The following is a 19,188-nucleotide window of genomic DNA, read 5'->3' as shown; positions in this document are numbered from 1 at the left end:
GAACTCCTGCAGTGATATCCTGGGACTGAGATGCCTGACCTCCAACAACCACAACCATCTTCCTTTGTGCTCGGTATGACTCCAAACAACGGAGAGTTTTCCCCCTGATTCCCATTGACTCCAGTTTTGCTAGGGCTTCTTGATGTCATACTCAGTCAAATTATGCCTTGACGTCAGCTCACCTCACCTCTTGAGTTCAGCTCTTTTGTCCATGTTTGGATCAAGGCTGTAATGAGGTCAGGGACTGAGTGGCCCTGGCGGAACCCAAACTGAGCATCAGTGAGCAGGTTATTGCTGAGCAAGTGCCGCTTGACAGCACTCTCGATGACCCCTTCCATCACTTTGCTGATATTGAGAGGACACTGATTGGGTGGTAATTGGCCAGGTTGAATTTGTCCTGCTTTTTGTGGACAGGACATACGTGGGCAATTTTCCACACTGCCAGGTAGATGCTAGTGATGTAGCTGCACTGGAACAGCTTGGCTAGGGGCGCAGCTAGTTCTGCAGCACAAGTCTTCAGTACTATTGCCGGAATGTTGTCAGCGCCCATAGTCTTTGCAGTATCCAGTGCCTTCAGCCATTTCTTGATATCATGTGGAGTGAATCTGATTGGCTGAAGACTGGCATCTGTGATGTTGGGGACCTCAGGAGAAGGCTGAGATGGATCATCCACTCAGCACTTCTGGCTGAAGATGGATGGAAATACTTCAGCCTTGTCTTTTGTACTGATGTGCTGGGCTCCCCCATTGTTGAGGATGGAGATATTTCTGGAGCTACCTCTTCCAGTCAGTTGTTCAATTGTCCACCACCATTCACGACTGCATGTTTAGTTTAGAGATACAGCACTGAAACAGGCCCTTCGGCCCACCGACTCTGTGCCGACCATCAACCACCCATTTATACTAATCCTACACTAATTCCATATTCCTACCACATCCCCCCTGTCCCTATATTTCCCTACCACCTACCTATACTAGGGGAAATTTATAACGGCCAATTTACCTATCAACCTGCAAGTCTTTGGCATGTGGGAGGAAACCGGAGCACCCGGAGGAAACCCACGCAGACACAGGGAGAACTTGCAAACTCCACACAGGCAGTACCCAGAATTGAACCCGGGTCGCTGGAGCTGTGAGGCTGCGGTGCTAACCACTGCGCCACTGTGCCGCCCTAACGGACAGGACTGCAGAGCTTAGATCTGATCCGTTGGTTGTGGGATCACTTAGCCCTGTCTAATGCATGCTGCTTTTGCTGTTTGGCATGCAAGTAGTCCTGTGTTGTAGCTGCACTAGGCTGACACATCAGTCCCTCAAATCGTTATAAAACAATGGCTAGGCCTCAGCTGGAGTATTCTGTTCAATTTTGGGCAACACATTTTGGAAACAATGTCAAGGCCTTGGAGAGGGTGCAGAAGAGCTTTATTGATATAGTACCTGGGATGAGGAACTTCTGTTATATGCAGAGACTTGATCAGCCGGGGTTGTTCTCCTCAGAGCAGAGAAGGTTGAGAGGAGATTTGATAAATGTGTTCAGAATCATGAATGGTTTTGAGAAGGTACATAAAGAGAAACTGTTTCCAGTAGCAGAAAGGACACAAATATAAGGCAATTGGCAATAGAACCAGGGCGCCAGAAGGAGGGTTTTTATTTGCATAGCAAGTTGTGATGGAAGCAGATTCAATAGAAACATTCAAAAGAGAATTGGATAAATGCTTGAAGCAAAAAATTTTACACAGCTATGAGAAAAGAGAGTTATGGAATTGGGAAAAATTGGATAGCTATACCAAAGAGCCAGCGTGAGCATAATGGGCTGAATGCCCCCCTCCTATGCTGTATCATTCAGTGATTCTACAAATTGATATGGAATGATGAGTCAGTTAAGCCTAATGAAGATTGGTGCTTGGGTGAGAACTTGTGCATCTGAGTTCTGAATCATTTTGGAAGATGGACCTAGTCAGAAGAGCACTGCAGTATTAAGGCTCAAGGTGATAAAAGCAGAACAAAGGAGTGCAGGTGTTGAGTAGGGACTAAAGCACTAAAGTGACTTCCATTGGGGTGTTGAGGGTGAGGAGGGGGAGAGATGGGCTTACTAGTAGACCAGAGATGTGGTATGACACTTAGCTCAGGGTAAAACAGAAGAACAAGACTTAGCATAGCTGATTTAACTTGAGTGAGCAAACCAGGTAGGTTAATAGAATTGGAGCCTGATGTATGTAGGTGCTGTCAACAGCCAATCAAGATGGCTTCAGTTTTGTCAATGTTTAGCTGCAGGAGGTGACAACCACCCAGAACTTGAGGTTAGTTGGGCCATCAGTACAGTAAGTTCTTGAATCATGAGAGCTAGAATTATATAGAAGCTAACCCATGTTTGACAAAGGTATGGAATAGAATAGTACAAGGGTCTGAAAGGGTTAATGATTGAGACAGTGTAAGGAATACCTCCCACCATGATGATGTAAGAGATCACATGTGAGAGAGGCTGGAGGGAGATGCAACGTGGCTTCAGAGAAGTCACACAGACTGGTGTGAAGTTATACAGTTATACATAGTTAGAATGTAATAAAGATTTCATGTTCAAAGTACAGAACACTCAATAATCTCTCTAAGCTAGACTAATTCAGTATATTAAGGTGGTAGCAGACAATTCAAATATACAACTTGGTGATTAGCGGTGGTTCTTACCCTACAACACACAGAAGAAGAATTTGAAGAATTACTTTGAAGAGGACTGACCTGAGAAGAGGCTGTGAAAAGTTCCACAGCTGCTCCGTGGATAAAGGAGGCACGGAGAGTTTGGGGAATTGGCTTGTAGAGGCATTCAGGCTGCACCACAGAGGTGGGTAGTTTGTGAAAAAAATACAGTCCAGCAATTGCAGGCTTTGAGTTGGAGAACCAAGCAACAATCAGGGATCTGATGAGCAACTCGTAAAGAGGGTAAAAATTTTGTTCTTAACGGCACTAGGCAGGCAGCACTGAGAAAACCAAAAGTCCTTCGCGAGGGCGGATCTGAGGACGGCGCCATTACTGGATCAAGCAAAAAAAAAAAGAGTCTGCAAATGCTCGATACTCTAAGAGAAGGGAGTAAACAGAGTATAGCAGAAACACTATAAAACTGCGTGTAAAACAATGAGGCAATAAATCCAAATTCTTGAGGCGAGATTTCACAGGGAGAAACGGTGACCATAGTGGGAGCCAGCTTGAGGCTGAAAAGCATGGGAAACTACTGGAGGGAAAATTTTAAAAACAAAGTAAACTGCATAGGAAGCTATGGATCTTAAATTCACAATACCAGAGAGGTTGGGACACATGGAAGGACCAAATCAAACTCTAAATTAATCGGTCACTCTGGCGAAAAAGATTTTTGAAGTATAGAATTGCTTCCAAATTAGACAGCCAGTCTGAAGCACAGCAAGTTAACACATTGCTGTATTCCACTGGGGCATTAGATGATGCTGTTATTACAAGACAAGGTGTTAATGAGACATCAGATAAATTTGATGAAGTTTTAAAAGCCTTTGGTAGCTATTTCAATAAGATTCTGGAAAGGGCAAGATTTAACAGAAGGGTCCAGAAACCAGGCGAAACAGTTGATGCTTTTATTAATGATCTTTACAGATTCGCTGAAGGATGTGAATGTGGAGACCTAAAAGCAGAATTAATAAAATGCCACATTTTAGTAGTTATTGCTGATGAATCCCTATCAGATTTATTACAGCCTAAAGAAGATCTCACCCAAGACAAAGCCATTCAGCTGGTGAGACAAGCAGAAATCTAGAAGAAGAACAGAGCAATCCTGAGAGGTGAAGAATGACCTTGGTTCAGGAAACCTCCAGTTGCATTACAGTTCCTTAATCAGAGGGCTGTAAAAGGTGCACCAGAAAAGAAGTTACACTGTTTGGTGGACGGGGTAGAGGTGCAAGATGCCATGAAATCCTGCCAGCGCTGTGGCGCCAAAAAGACCCACAAGTGCGAATAGTGTCCAGTAAACAAAGCAGAATGCTTCCATTGTAAGAAAATAGGCCATTTGGGAAGATGTACCAAAGTAAAATCTCTACTCCCAAAAGTTCAAAAGAAAAAGTCTTCAAGCATAGAGTTGTTCAGGAAGTTGAACAATCTCCATCAGGAGAGAAATCAGAAAACTTCCTTGAGATCAATGATCCTAATCAGGCATTTTGGTCTGCAGATATATGTGTCAACGGACATATCACTAATTTTAAACTAGATACTGGAGCAAGTGTAAAGGAACCATGGTTATCAATGCATTACCTGCAACCAACAGAAACTCAGTTACATGGTGGAATTGAACTGAAAGTCAAGGCAAAGCTGCAGGCAAAACTCCAGTACAAGGGAAAGCAGATATTGGAAACACTGTATGTTCTAAAGAATCAGGAATTCTTTCTCTTAAGTAGAAGAGCTGGTATTGACCTTCATCTTAAGAAAAATGGAAGAAGTTAAGCAACAAGAATACAGGAGTCACTTCCAAAAATACTTCCCGAAATTATTGACTGGTCTAGGAAGACCTAAGACTGAATACAGTATTACTTTGTGAAAAGATGCTAAACTAGTATTTTCACACCTAGGAAGATATCACACTCACTAATGAAGCAAGTCCAACATCAGCTAGAAGAGATGACCCAGATGGGAGTAATTTCTCCTGTCACTGAACCTACAGAGTGGTGTTCGGGAATGGTTCCAGTTCCTAAACCCAGCGGTAATCTTTGTATTTCTGTAGACTTAAATTAATAAGGCTGTGGCAAGAGAAGTTCATCTGATGTCCTCAGTGGACGAAAGCTTGGCAAAGTTATCCAAAAGTTCCGTGTTCACGAAGCTTGACGTGAATAGTGGCTTTTGGCAAGTTCCATTGGATAAGAAGTCAAGGTTATTGACGACCTTCATTACACCATTCGGAAGATTTTGTTTTAATCGTTTACCATTCAGTATAACATCAGCACCGGAAATATTCCAAAGAACTATGTCGAACATTCTACAGGGCCTTCGTCCACTGTGAATCCATCAAAGAACATATTCTGAGGGTTACAGCAGTTTTGAATCATCCATAAGACGAAGGCCGAACATTTAATGAAAAGGGTGAATTTTCGTAAACGTCTATTCGTCTTAGCACATATTATCAGTTGTAACGGTATAATGGCAGACCTGTAAAAGACGAGAGCCATTAGTGAATTCCCACTTCTTACTTCTGTCCAAATGGATGTCGAAGACTGGTGTATTATGCGCCACAAGCATTGTCTGAGCCTGAGATATGGTACGGTGTCAGAGAAAGAAGCTCTCGCAGTCATGTGGGCTGGTGAGAAGTTCTCAGATTATATTATCGTCTTAAAGGTTGTTAGAGAGACAAACCCCTAGTTTCCTTACTTGATAAGAAGGAACTCGCTAGGATGTCTCTGCAAATCCAAAGATTGCAGTTGAGACTAATGAAGTTCACATACGAAACAGTATATGTACAGGGCAAGCAACAAACGACAGCAGATGAACTGTTCAGAGCTATAGCTGACCATCCTACACAACAGGATGTTAACTTTATTAATGAAATTGAGTCATATTTTCAGTTCACTGCATCACAATGGCTGGTAACTTTGCAAAAGCTCCAAGAAATTAGTCATGTTCGGATGCAAGATGAAGAATGCATCTATATCCACCAATATTGCAAGCAAGGCTGGCTGCAGCAGTGTCCCAGTGGTAAAAGGATGAAAATCATCTTCAAATACAGAAGACACTTGACTACTATGGATGATTTGCTGGTATGTGACGAGAGGCTGGTGATTCCAGAGTCACTCAAGGTAGACATCTTGCGGAAAATACACTCTGGCCACTTGGGTGTAACAAAATGTAGAGCATGGGCTCAGTCGTCCCTGTGGTGGCTGGGAATATTAAGAGATATAGAAGAAATGATTTCTAATTGCCAGGTATGCGCAGTGCACAGACAGGATCAGAGGGAACCTCTTATCTCGACCCAATTCCCAACCGGACCGTGGGAACGTTTGGTGATGGATCGATTCATGGTTAGTGGAAAATCCTACCTGATTGTCATCAACTATTTTTCAAGGTGGACTGAGGTCAAACATTTGTACACAATGACAACGGAAACAGTCATTCGAGCGTTACAAGATGTGTGATTGCCTTTAAGAGTGATGTCCCTTGAGGATCTTAGTATGCTAATGAGCTATGTGCCAGGATGCAGTCATGTGAACACTTGCCAGATGCACTCCGTAACTGGAACACCAACAGGCAAGACTTGTAAATAGATAGCTCTGCACTGTATATACTTGTTAGCTGTAAATAAACCTGTTTGAGATCTTCAATTAACTGGACTCCACGCATCTCATTTGTGTTGCATCAGACAACATAAAAAAGCTTCTCATTACACAAGAAATCTTTGCAACACATGGTATACCTGACCATATAGTGTCTGATAATGGATCACAATTTTCAAACGACTTCACACACTTTGAGGAAAATCGGTAGATTTGGACATTTAGATTTTTTTAGATTTAGAGATACAGCACTGAAACAGGCCCTTCAGCCCACCGAGTCCGTGCCGACCATTAACCACCCATATACTAATCCTACACTAATCCCATATTCCTACCACATCCTTACCTGTCCCTATATTCCCCTACCACCTACCTATACTAGGGGCAATTTATAATGGCCAATTTACCTATCAACCTGCAAGTCTTTTGGCTGTGGGAGGAAACCGGAGCACCCGGAGGAAACCCACGCAGACACAGGGAGAACTTGCAAACTCCACACAAGCAGTACCCAGAATTGAACCCGGGTCGCTGGAGCTGTGAGGCTGCGGTGCTAACCACTGCGCCACTGTGCCGCCCCATCTTACAAGTTTCCCTAGATATCCACAATCTAATATAGAAGCTGAGAGAGAGTCAGAATTATCAAAGCACTGTTAAAGAAAAATGAAGATTTTTAAACAGTGCTCCTAAACTATAGAACTATTCCACTGCTATGTGGATTAGCACCATCAGAACTGTTGATGGGAAGGAAGCTTAGAACACAACTTCCAATCCTATCCAAAAAGTTACTTCTGGGACTATAAGTCCAGGGATTATCAGACAGTTCAAGACACAGAAAAGTCTTAATGAAAGCAAAAGGAAATATACCAGGAACCTGCTTATTCCAGGACTGAAGGATAAAAGGTGTGGGTCCAAGACCAAGGCAGAGAAGGAGTAATTGTTCATCCGGGGGAATTGTGCCAAAATTGGGACAGCTGTCCCACAGACTAGTCAAGCAACTGCCTGACATAGTCATACTCACAGAATCCTACCTTACAGACATGTTCCACACACCACTGTCCTACCGGCAGGACTGACCCACCAGAGGTGGCGGCACAGTGGTACACAGTCGGGAGGGAGTTGCCCTGGGAGTCCTCAACATTGAAGCCAGACCCCATGAAGTCTCATGGCATCAGGTCATACACTGGCAAGGAAACCTACTGCTGATTACCACCTACCGTTCCCCCTTGGCTGATGAATCAGTGCTTCTCCATGTTGAACACCAATTGGAAGAAGCACTGAGGGTAGCAAGGGCACAGAATGTACTCTGGATGGGGGATTTCAATGTCTATCACCAAGAGTGGCTCGGCAGTACCAAGCTGGCCAAGTCCTAAAGGACATAGCTGCTAGACTGGGTCTGTGGTAGGTGGTGAGAGAATCAACAAGAGGGAAAAACATACTTGACCTTGTCCTCACCAATCTGCCTGTCACAGATGCATCTGTCGATGAGCGTTTTGGCAGGAGTGACCACCGCACAGTCCTTGTGGAGATGAAGTCGCATCTTCACATTGAGGATACCCACCATCGTGTAATATGGTACTAGCAATGTGCTAAATGGGATAGATTTTGAACAGATATAGCAGCTCAAAACTGGGCATCCGTGAGGCATTGTAGGCCATCAACAGCAGAAGAATTGTATTCAATCACAATCTGTAACCTCAAGGCCCGGCATATCCCCCACTCTACCATTACCATCAACCCTGGTTCAATGAAGAGTGCAGGACCGCATACCAGGAGCAGCACCAGGCATTCGTAAAAATGAAGTGTCAGCCTGGAGAAGCTACAACACAGGACTACTTTCAGCCCAAACAGCGTATGCAGCATGCGATAGACAAAGCTAAGCGATCCCACAAACAACAGATCAGATCTAAGCTCTGCAGTCCTGCCAAATCCAGTCGTGAATAGTGGTGGACAATTAAACAACGAACAGTCACAGGAAGCTCCACAAATATCCCCATCCCCAACGATGGGACAGCCCAGCACATTAATGCGAAAGACAAGGCTGAAGGATTTGTGTCCATCTTGAGCCAGAAGTGCCGAGTGGATGATCCATCTCGGCCTCCTCCTGAGGTCCCCAGCATTACAGATGCCAATCTTCAGACAATCCGATTCACTGCACGTGATATCAAGAAACGACTGAAGGCACTGGAGACTGCAAAGGCTATGGGCCCTGACAACATTCCAGCAATAGTACTGAAGACCTGTGCTCCAGAGCTAGCTGCACCCCGAGCCAAGCTACAGCTACAATAATGGCATCTACCCGGCAATGTGCAAAATTGCCCACGTATGTCCTGTACACAAAAAGCAGGACAAATCCAACCCGACCAATTACCGCCCTATTAGTCTACTCTCGATCATCAGCAAAGTGATGGAAGGTGTCGTCGACAGTGCTATCAAGTGGCACTTGCTCAGCAATAACCTGCTCAGTGATGCTCAGTTTGGGTTCCATCAGGGCCACTCAGCTCTTGACCTCATTACAGCGTTGGTCCAAACATGGACAAAAGAGCTGAACTCCAGAAGTTAGGTGAGAGTGACTGCACTTGACATCAAGGCAGCATTTGACCGAGTATGGCATCAAGGAGCCTAGCAAAACAGGAGTCAATGGGAATCAGGGAGAAAATTCTTCGCTGGTTGGAGTCATACCTAGCACAAAGGAAGATGGTTGTGGTTGTTGGAGGTCAATCATCTGAGCTCCAGGACGTCACTGCAGGAGTTCCTCAGGGTAGTGTCCTCGGGCCAACCATCTTCAGCTGCTTCATCAATGACCTTCCTTCAATCATAAGGTCAGAAGTGGGGATGTTCACTGATGATTGGACAATGTTCAGCACCATTCGCGATTCCTCAGATACTGATGCAGTCCGTGTAGAAATGCAGCAAGACCTGGACAATATCCAGGCTTGGGCTGATAAGTGGCAAGTAACATTTTTAGTTTAGTTTAGTTTAGTTTAGAGATACAGCACTGAAACAGGCCCTTCGGCCCACCAAGTCTGTGCCGACCATCAACCACCCATTTATACTAATCCTACACTAATTCCATATTCCTACCACATCCCCACCTGTCCCTATATTTCCCTACCACCTACCTATACTAGGGGCAATTTATAATGGCCAATTAACCTATCAACCTGCAAGTCTTTGGCATGTGGGAGGAAACCGGAGCACCCGGAGGAAACCCACGCAGACACAGGGAGAACTTGCAAACTCCACACAGGCAGTACCCGGAATTGAACCCGGGTCGCTGGAGCTGTGAGGCTGCGGTGCTAACCACTGCGCCACTGTGCCGCCCACACAAGTACCAGCCAATGACCGTCTCCAGCAAGAGAGAATCTAACCGTCTCCTCTTGACATTCAATGCCATTACCATTGCTAAATCCCCCACTATCAACATCTGGGGGTTACCATTGACCAGAAACTGAACTGGACCAGCCACATAAATGCTGGTGCTACAAGAGCAGGTCACAGGCTAGGAATTCTGTGGCGAGTAACTCACTTCCTGCCTCCTCAGTGCCTGTCCACCATCTACAGGGCACAAGTCAGGAGTGTGATGGAATACTCTCCACTTGCCTGGATGGGTGCAGCTCCAACAACATTCAAGACGTTCAACACCATCCAGGACAAAGCTGCCCGCTTGATTGGCACCCCATCCACCACCTTAAACATTCACTCCCTTCACCACTGACACGTGGCAGCAGTGTATACCCTCTACAAGATGCACTGCAGCAACTCACCAAGGCTCCTTCGACAGCACCTTCCAAACCCGCGACCTCTACCACCTAGAAGGACAAGGGCAGCAAATATTTCGGATCACCACCACCTGCAAGTTCCTCTCCAAACCACACACCATCCTGACCTGGAACTATATCGCCGTTCCTTCACTGTCCCTGGGTAAAAATCCTGGAACTCCCTCTCTAACAGCACTGTTGGTGTACCTGCACCCGAAGGACTGCAGCGGTTCAAGAAGGCAGCTCACCACCATCTTCTCAAAGGCAATTAGGATTGGGCAATTAATGCTGGCCTAACCAGCGATGCCCACATCCCAAGAACGAATAAAAAAAAAGCCATCCAAGTCAAGAAACAAGAGTGCAGAGAAAGACTACTAATCTTCAGTGTCTGACAACATCATGATCGGGGAGATTTGTGAAGCCTCCTGACCGATTGAATCTGCGATGTCTGAGACTTGGGGGGAGATGGGGTAGTATGTAAAAATAAAAAAAGTGAATGTATAAATATATAATAAATAGATGTTTTGATAAAGACTTGGGGGGAGATGTAGTATAAGGGTCCGAAAAGGTTAATGATTGAGACAGTGTAAGGAATACTTCCCACCATGATGATGTAAGAGATCACATGTGAGAGAGACTGGACGGCGATGCAGCGTTGCTTCAGAGAAGTTACACAGACTGGTGTGAAACTGTACATGGTTAGAATGTAATAAAGAGTTAATGTTGTTACAAAGGTGTTTCTGTATTTTTTTGTTCACTAGTTTTTGAGGACTCATATTTAAATTGTGGCGATGGATTCATTGGAGAACTGAAGTAATTCCACAGCTGTTTAACTTTGTTTTTTTAAAAGAGGTCGACAGAAGGACACTTGACTTATTTGAAAACAACCTTTAATGGAAATCACCTGCCTTCGGCTCAATAAACAACTGAAACTTTGGTGAACTGTTTACTGAGAAGTGACATGTCACAATTTATGAGGGTCAGGAGGTCCTGACCTCCTGTTTGGTTTCACTTGTGAGATATTGTTTTGGTTCAGGGGTGTGGACAGTATTTGAAAAGCAGTTGAAGATTAACCTACCAAGAAAGAAACCCGAGCTCATCTTTCCTGCACCTCTCTAAGAGACCTTGAGAGGTGTGTCAGCTCCCCTTTCCTCCTGTTTTGAAATAACCCTGCAAAACCAGAGTGTGATAGCAGAAGCCTCTGATGCCGCATTTCTCCTGGAGAGCCGACCAGATTAATTCTCGACATTTCCAGAACGAACTACTCCTAAAAAGATCCCAGTGACCTGTCAGATGCCAGACCAAAAGGGACAACAGACATCCTTCCATATCTTCTCTTTTTTCTTCAAGAATTAGCAAGTATTTGGCCAAAGTTGTTTTTTGTCTTTTTCTGTAATAGAGCCCTGTAGAGAGAATTTATTTTTTTTCAGTGTATGAGAGTCTGTGTGTGGGGGATTTCAAAAGAGAACTTTCATATTTCAATCTGTGTGTTAATGCTTTGCTTTGTTACTGGATAGGTCTTGATTTATAATAAACGGATAATTTTGTTGTTTATTAAAGAAACCCCTGTTTGATACATTTTATTCTGGGATAAAGAGTACAGAATATGATTGACTGCATCAGTAACTGGATAAACATTTAAATATATGTTGTGACCTGTGGAGAAGTGGAATCAGAAAAGACAGTGCACTCCTCCCACCTCAGTCATAACAATGTTCAAAGTACAGAAGACTCAGTAATCTCTCGAAGCTAGACTAAGTATATTTGTGTATTAAGGTGGCAGCAGATAAACCACTCATACAACAAATATCTGAATTGATGATGCATATTTATGAACATGGGCTCTTAATAGATCCCTTCGAATGTCAATGGTATGATCTCTGAAAGAAAATATTTTAATTTTGTACATGAGGTAACTAATACTGTGTCTAAACTCGATTTTAAATCAGTATAACCTGCCTTCTTTGGAGACAAAGCAGTTTTACGTTGGTTTCTTATTAAATTCTGACCGATTTTGATTTTTTTCTAGGTTGGACTTAATTCTTCAAGTTCCTCAGGGTGTCCTCGGCCCAACCATCTTCAGCTGCTTCATCAATGACCTTCCTTCAGTCATAAGGTCAGAAGTGGGGATGTTCGCTGATGATTGCACAATGTTCAGCACCATTTGCAACTCCTCAAATACTGAAGCAGTCCGTTTAGAAATGCAGCAAGACCTGGACAATATCCAGGCTTGGGCTGATAAGTGGCAAGTAACATTCACCCCACACAAGTGCCAGGCAATGACCATCTCCAACACGAGAGAATCTAACCATCTCCCCTTGACATTCAATGGCATCACCATCACTGAATCCCCCACTATCAACATCCTAGGGGTTACCATTGACCACAAACTGAACTGGACCAGCCACATAAATACCGTGGCTACAAGAGCAGGTCAGAGGCTAGGAATCCTGCAGCGAGTAACTCACCTCCTAACTCCCCAAAGCCTGTCCACCATCTACAAGGCACAAGTCAGGAGTGTGATGGAATACTCTCCACTTGCCTGCGTGAGTGCAGCTCCAACAACACTCAAGAAGCTCAACACCATCCAGGATAAAGCAGCCTGCTTGATTGGCACACCATCCACAACATTCACTCCCTCCTCCACCTACGCACAGTGGCAGCAGTGTGTACCATCTACAAGATGCACTGCAGCTACGCACAAAGGCTCCTTCGACAGCACCTTCCAAACCCGCGACCTCTACCACCTCGAAGGACAAGAGCAGCAGATGCATGGGAACACCACCACCTGCAAGTTCCTGTCCAAGTCACACACCATCCTGACTTGGAACTATATCACCGTTCCTTCACTGTCGCTGGGTGAAAATCCTGGAACTCCCTTCCTAACAGCACTGTGGGTGTACTTACCTCACATGGACTGCAGCGGTTCAAGAAGGCAGCTCACCACCACCTTCTAAAGGGCAATTAGGGATGGGCAATAAATGCTGGCAAAGCCAGTGACGCCCACTCCCATGAATGAATAAAAAAAAAAGTTAAATTTGACATGCTTCACCACACAGTCCCATCACCTTTTAATTTTTTTGTTGGAATAACCGTTAGCTATCCTTTAGATTTTTTAAAATAAATGTTTGAAGGAAGTTTCTGAAAGAAAAGCCTGTTTCTGGTTATCAACAAAGAAGCAAGGTGTATTACCCTCTCTGCACTTGAGCTTCCCAGACCTCTTTCTGTGTGTTCATGAGTGTTCACTTTTCGTAGTTTGATTAGTTTATGATGCTCCTTTCTCTTTTCTTCTAGTTTCTTTTGGAGCTCAGCCAACTGTTGGTTGTTTATCACCAGTTTGGATGACTTAAGTTTTTGCAATTCCTTTTCCCTATATTGGAAAAAAAACATACATTATTGATTGTTTTTCCAGGCAGTTGTCAATAAGACCTGTTCCCACAGTAAATGAACTGTGGTCCAAACGCAATGAATTATACTTTTGCAGTAATACAAAAAGCAAAATACTTCAGATACGAGAAATCTGAAATAGAAAGAGAAAATGCTAGAAATACTCCACAGGTCACACAGCATCTGTACAGTCAGAAAACGAGTTAACGTTTAAAGTTGATGACTTTCTGTCAGATCGTTGACCTGACACATTGGTTGGGATTTTATCCGGGCGACGGGCGCCGAGAACCCCATGACACCATTTCTGTGGAAGGTCCGCCCAATCAAGTGCCAATTAGGCACTTAACTGGACAGAAGTGGGCCTTCTATGGGATCAAGGACCCCAGCGATGGAAGTCCCCTATTCTGAGAGCTGCCAGCCAATCAGAGGCCGGCAGTTCTTTAAGTGAGCAACGCAACCGCGGAGGTGGTTGCTGCTGCTGGTAGAGCAGCCACCTGAGGCCGAAGAGTGGCCCTGGACCCAGGCCACAGATAGATCAGGGTGGGAGGGGTCTTGCCAGGTAGGGGTCGTGGGGAAGGGGGTGTCGGGGGGGGGGGGGGGGTTGGCAGCAAGGATGGGGTAGCTCTCAGTGGGTCCCCCCCTTCCCGATGCCGGGTTCCTCATTCAGACACTAAGTGCCTTTTAACGAGGTACCCCTCCCATCTCCCCCCCCCCACCACTGCAGCCGGCAAGCAACCCGCACGGTTTTTCTTGCCATGCTTCCCATGATCTGACTGGTCCGCCTGCCGCTTGGCTAATTGTGGCAGTGGCGAGATGAGGCCCTTAATTGGGCATTAATTTCCCACTTAAAGGCCTCAATTGGTGGTGGGGCAGGAAGGTTGTTCACAGGCCTTCCCACCCTGGACTTATTTCGGCAGAGGTGGAAAGGAGGCGGAGCTCCCCCCCCACCACTATCCCACCTGATTATATGCTCTCCCTTCCTCCCAACCTGCCACGTGGGAGAACATAACATTTCCCCTGTTAACTCTGTTTCTCATTCCACAGATGCTGCCTGATCTGCTGAGTATTTCGGCATTTTCTATTTTTATTACACAAAAACAGCAGGTAAACATTAACAAAATGAAAGATTGTACATTATACTTCATGCTGTTTCTAATGAACTCATAAGGAGACACTGCAATGCCCCAGTGTGATCAAACCATAACCGTAACCAAAAATGGGCAATCTAAGAGAACACAAACAAAAACAAAAGGAAAATTATGAACTTAAATAATATTGGGCTGAATTTAATGGGTGCCCTGGAGCCAGGATAGGAGGCAGAGGGCCCTCAGAATTGCGACTAGGGGCGGAGGACCTGTCGCCTTCCCGTTGCACTGGAATTTAGCTGGGGGCCTTGGAAGACATCCGTTTTTCCCCAGAGGCCAATTGAGACCTTAAGAGGCCTATTATCAGTCACTTAAGAGCCTCTTCCTGCCATTGCTGGAATTAAGCCAGTGGCTGGGTGCGGGCCGGGGTGCATCTGCCACGTGGGGAGGTCGCCCAGTAAAACAAGACCTCTCTGCAGGCTTTAGGTGTGGCTCTCCTCTGTGGGCAATCTGTGGCCCATGGAGAACCCCTGGCAGAAAACCACCCACCTCCCTGAAACCCCCCCTTCCCCCGGACTCAATGCCCACCTTTTCTCCTGCCATCGCCGAGGTCTGTTAGTTTGGCCCTGGCTATCCTGCCACACTTTCCTGGGGTCCCAGTCTCCAGCTCTAGGCCTGTTTCCAAGGCCTCTTGTAGTACTGGCGCTGCTGATATTACTGAGTTTCCGGTCCTCTGATTGGCCGGCAGTTTTTGAAGGTAGGATCCCTGTCTTTAAAGGGATAGGGATCCCGGCACTGGACTGTTAATTGGCCTGGCGCGGTTAGATTGAGCTGGCCGGGACACTCTGAAAGGACAAGGCGGGGTTCCCACTGTCTTTTCGGCCCAAGCGCAGGGAGCCCCACCGGCTCCACTAAATCCTGCCCATTATTTGCATTATCCACCATGTGACAACATTACAAGGTATTTTCTGGACAGAGGAAAATAAATCATTTATCAATGTATATTCATGATAGCCTAGAAAACTTGCTTTGATCACATACTTCCACTTGAACACTGCTTTAGTCATGTGCCTGTACTTGAGCACTGCTTTGATTACGTACCTGTGCCTGAGCATTGCTTTGATCATATGCCTGTATATGAGCCCGGCTTTGGTCATGTGTTTTTACTTGAGTACAGCTTTGAGCACTACTTTGATTACGTACCTCTGCCTGAGCACTGCTTTCTTGCTCAAAGCTTCTCTGTGCAGGGAGAGCTGTTGCAATTTATCCAAAAGGAACTGCTCCTTTGCTTGTTTTTCATTAAGGATCTGGTCTCGCTTATCTTCCTCTGCCTTAATCTGTGCCTCTTTCAGCAGCCCCAAGCGTTCTCGTAACTCTACTATTGACATCTCGTTCAAAAGGTTATGACCAGCTGGCTGAGGTTCAATAACATGATTTCCATGTGAGATATGATGACATCATATGAATTAATAAGTCTAATGAGGCAAATTCATACAAATTGGACAGTAATAATCATCGAACAATGGGTGAAATCAGAAAGAAATGGAAGTTTTTTTTTTAAGGCAAATCTGTTTTGGCATTTTAAGCTAAAATTACTTGGGAAATTCTTAATACAAATAAGAACCAAATAGGTGGTTAATGTTTAACTTTGCTCCCTGGGCGATAACCTCTTGAATCTGATGGTTCCATAGGAACATAGGAGCAGGAGTAGGCCATTCAGCCCATTGAGCCTGCTCCGCCATTCAATACGACCATGGCTGATCATCCACTTCAATGCCTTTTTCCCACACTATTTCCATATCCCTTTATGTCATTTGTATTTAGAAATCAGTCAATCTCTGCTTCAAAAAATAGTCAATGACTGAGCTTCCACAGTCCTCTGGGGTAGAGAATTACAAAGATTCACAAGCCTCTGAGTAAAGAAATTTCTCCTCATCTCGGTCCTTAAGTGGCTTCCCCCTTATTTTGAAATCGTGTCCCCTGGTTCTAGACTCCCCAACCAGGGGAAACATATTAGCTGTATCTACCCTGTCTACCCCTGTAAGTAATTTGTAGGTTTGGATGAGATCACCTCTCATTCTTCGAAACCCTCGCGAATACAGGCCCAGTTTCCCCAATCTCTCTTCATAGGACAGACCCACCATCCTGGGAACAAGTCGGGTAAACCTTCTTCTGAATTGCTTGCCATTTCAACACACACCCCTGCTCTCATGCCCAAATCTCTGTCCTGGGCCTGCTGCAGTGTTCCAGTGAACATCAACCAAGCTCGAGGAACAGCACCTCATTTACCGATTAGGTAAGCGACAGCCTACCGGACTGAACATTGAGTTCAATCATTTCAGAGCATGACTGGCCCTCTTTTATTTTTACTTTATTTTATTTTGTTTCATAATTTTTTTGTACCATGTGCCTGCCCACTGGTTTTTTCATGTTTGTGTTTTTGGCTTGGGCTGTTCATTATTCTGTCATTTAACACCCTCTCTCCACTAATGCTTTCTCTTTCACCACACCATTAGCACATGGTCTTTGCCTATGCCCCATGACCTCCTTGTCAGTTAATCGCTCCGGCCCTATATCCTATCAATAACTTCCCTTTTGTTCTCTTTTCCCCCACCCCGCGTTATTTGTTTAAAACCTTTTAGATTTCTAACTTTTGCCAGTTCTGATCAAATGAACCATTTATTCCTACTCTCTGTTTCCTGCCTGTTAAGCAACCTTAATCCATGCCAGTATATTACCTATATCCCATGTGCTTTAATTTTACTAACGAACCTCCTGTGGGGGACCTTATCAAAAGCCTTCTGAAAATCCAAGTATACTACGTCCACCGACTCCCCTTTATCAATTCTGTTAGTAACATCCTCAAAAAAATTCCAACAGGTTCGTCAAACATGATTTTCCATTCAAAAATCTGAAACATTAACTCTGCTTCTCTCTTCACAGATGCTGCCAGACCTGCTGAGTATTTTCAGAACTTTCTGTTTTATTTCTGGTCAGCTTCATTGCACTCCCTCTATGGCAATAATATCCTTCCTAAGGTAAGGGCTCCAAAACTGCACACATACTCCAGGTGCGGTCTAACCAAGGTTCTGTACAATTGAAGCAAGACTTCACTACTCCTGTACTCAAATCCTCTTGCGATAAAGGCTAACATACTATTAGCCTTCCTAATTGCTTGCTGAACCTGCATGTTAACTTTTAGTGACTTACTGATGAGGACACCCAGGTCTCTTTGTACATCTACACTTTCTAATCTCTGATCACTTAAGAAATACTCTGCACATCTATTCCTCGTACCAAAGTGGATATCCTCACATTTTTCCACATTATATTCCATCTGCCACATTCTTGCCCACTCACTAAGTTGTCCAAAACCCTTGAAGCCGCTTTGCATCTTCCTCACAACACACATTCCCACCTAGTTTTGTGTCATCTGCAAACTTGGAAATATTACATTTGGTCCCCACATCCAAATCATTGATATAGACTGTGAACAGCTGGGGCCCAAGTACTGATCCTTGTGGTACCCCACTACTCACAGCCTGCCAATGCGAGAATGACCTGTTTATTCCTACTCTCTGTTTTCTGCCTGTTAACCAATCCTTAATCTGTGCAAATATATTACCTCCTATCCCATGTGCTTCAATTTTACTAACCAACCTCCTGTGGAGCACCTTATCAAAAGCCTTCTGAAAATCCAAGTATACTATGTCCACCGACTCCACTTTACCTCTCCATTCCTTCTTCAATAGTGGGGTGACATTTGCTACCTTCCAATCTGCAGGAACTGTTCCAGAATCTATAGAATTTTGGAAGATGATCACTAAAGCACCCACTATCTCCATAGCTACCTCTTTCAACACGCTGGGATATAGAATATCAGGTCCTGGGGACTTATCAACCTTCAGCCCCATTAATTTCTCCAATACAACCTTCTTACAAATACTAACTTCCTTCAATTCCTCATTCTCCCTAATCCCTTGGATTGCTGATTCTGGGAGATTTCTTGTATCTTCCTCAGTGAAAACAGACACAAAGTAATCATTTAGCTTCTCTGCAATTTCTCTATTCCGCATTATAAATTCTTCTGATTTTGCCTGCAATGGACCCACATTTGTCTTCACCAAATGTTTCTTTTTTACGTATGTATAGAAGCTTTTATGGTCCATTTTTATGTTTTTTGCTAGTTTACATTCATATTCTGTTCTTTTCTTTATCAATTTCTTGGCCCTCCTTTGCTGTATTCTAAAATCCTCCCAATCCTCAGGTTTATTCCTATTTCTGGCAACTTTATAGGCCTTTTCTTTTAATTATATACAATCCTTAACTTCCTTTGTTAGCCACGATTGACTGCCTTTACTTTTGGGGTTTTTATGCCTTGAAGCAATGTAAAGTTGCTGTAAACTATGTAATAATTCTTTAAAGACTATCCATTGTCTATGTAGTGTCATACCTTTAAATGTATTTTCCCAATCCACCTCATACCTTCATAATTTCCTTTGTTCTAATTTAACACACCTGGCTTCAGATTGAACTACCTCACTTTCAAATTTAATGTAATATTCTAACATATTATGGTTATTCATCCCTAAAGGTTCTTTTACAACAAGATTATTAATTAGTCCTTTCTCATTACATAATACGAGATCTAAAATAGCCTGTTCTCTAGTCAGTTCCTCAACATACT

The 19,188-nt window shown here is 44.2% G+C and overlaps 1 protein-coding gene across 3 annotated transcripts in view; it reads right to left on the bottom strand.

Annotated features, from left to right (window-relative positions):
• cfap99 (cilia and flagella associated protein 99) overlaps positions 1–19,188 on the bottom strand; it is a 248,906-nt gene that overhangs the window by 12,715 nt on the left and 217,003 nt on the right. For all 3 annotated transcript variants that reach the window (XM_068029224.1, XM_068029223.1, XM_068029225.1), the window contains 2 exons: positions 15,705–15,916; positions 13,222–13,399 (listed from right to left, as the gene is read on the bottom strand). In XM_068029224.1, coding sequence (XP_067885325.1) covers positions 13,222–13,399; positions 15,705–15,916 — 390 coding nt within the window. The remainder of the gene's footprint in view (positions 1–13,221; positions 13,400–15,704; positions 15,917–19,188) is intronic.

The sequence above is a fragment of the Heterodontus francisci genome, chromosome 4 (assembly GCF_036365525.1).
Source record: "Heterodontus francisci isolate sHetFra1 chromosome 4, sHetFra1.hap1, whole genome shotgun sequence".
In the NCBI taxonomy this organism is placed as follows: domain Eukaryota; kingdom Metazoa; phylum Chordata; class Chondrichthyes; order Heterodontiformes; family Heterodontidae; genus Heterodontus; species Heterodontus francisci.
This window is presented reverse-complemented; position numbering and strand designations above follow the sequence as displayed.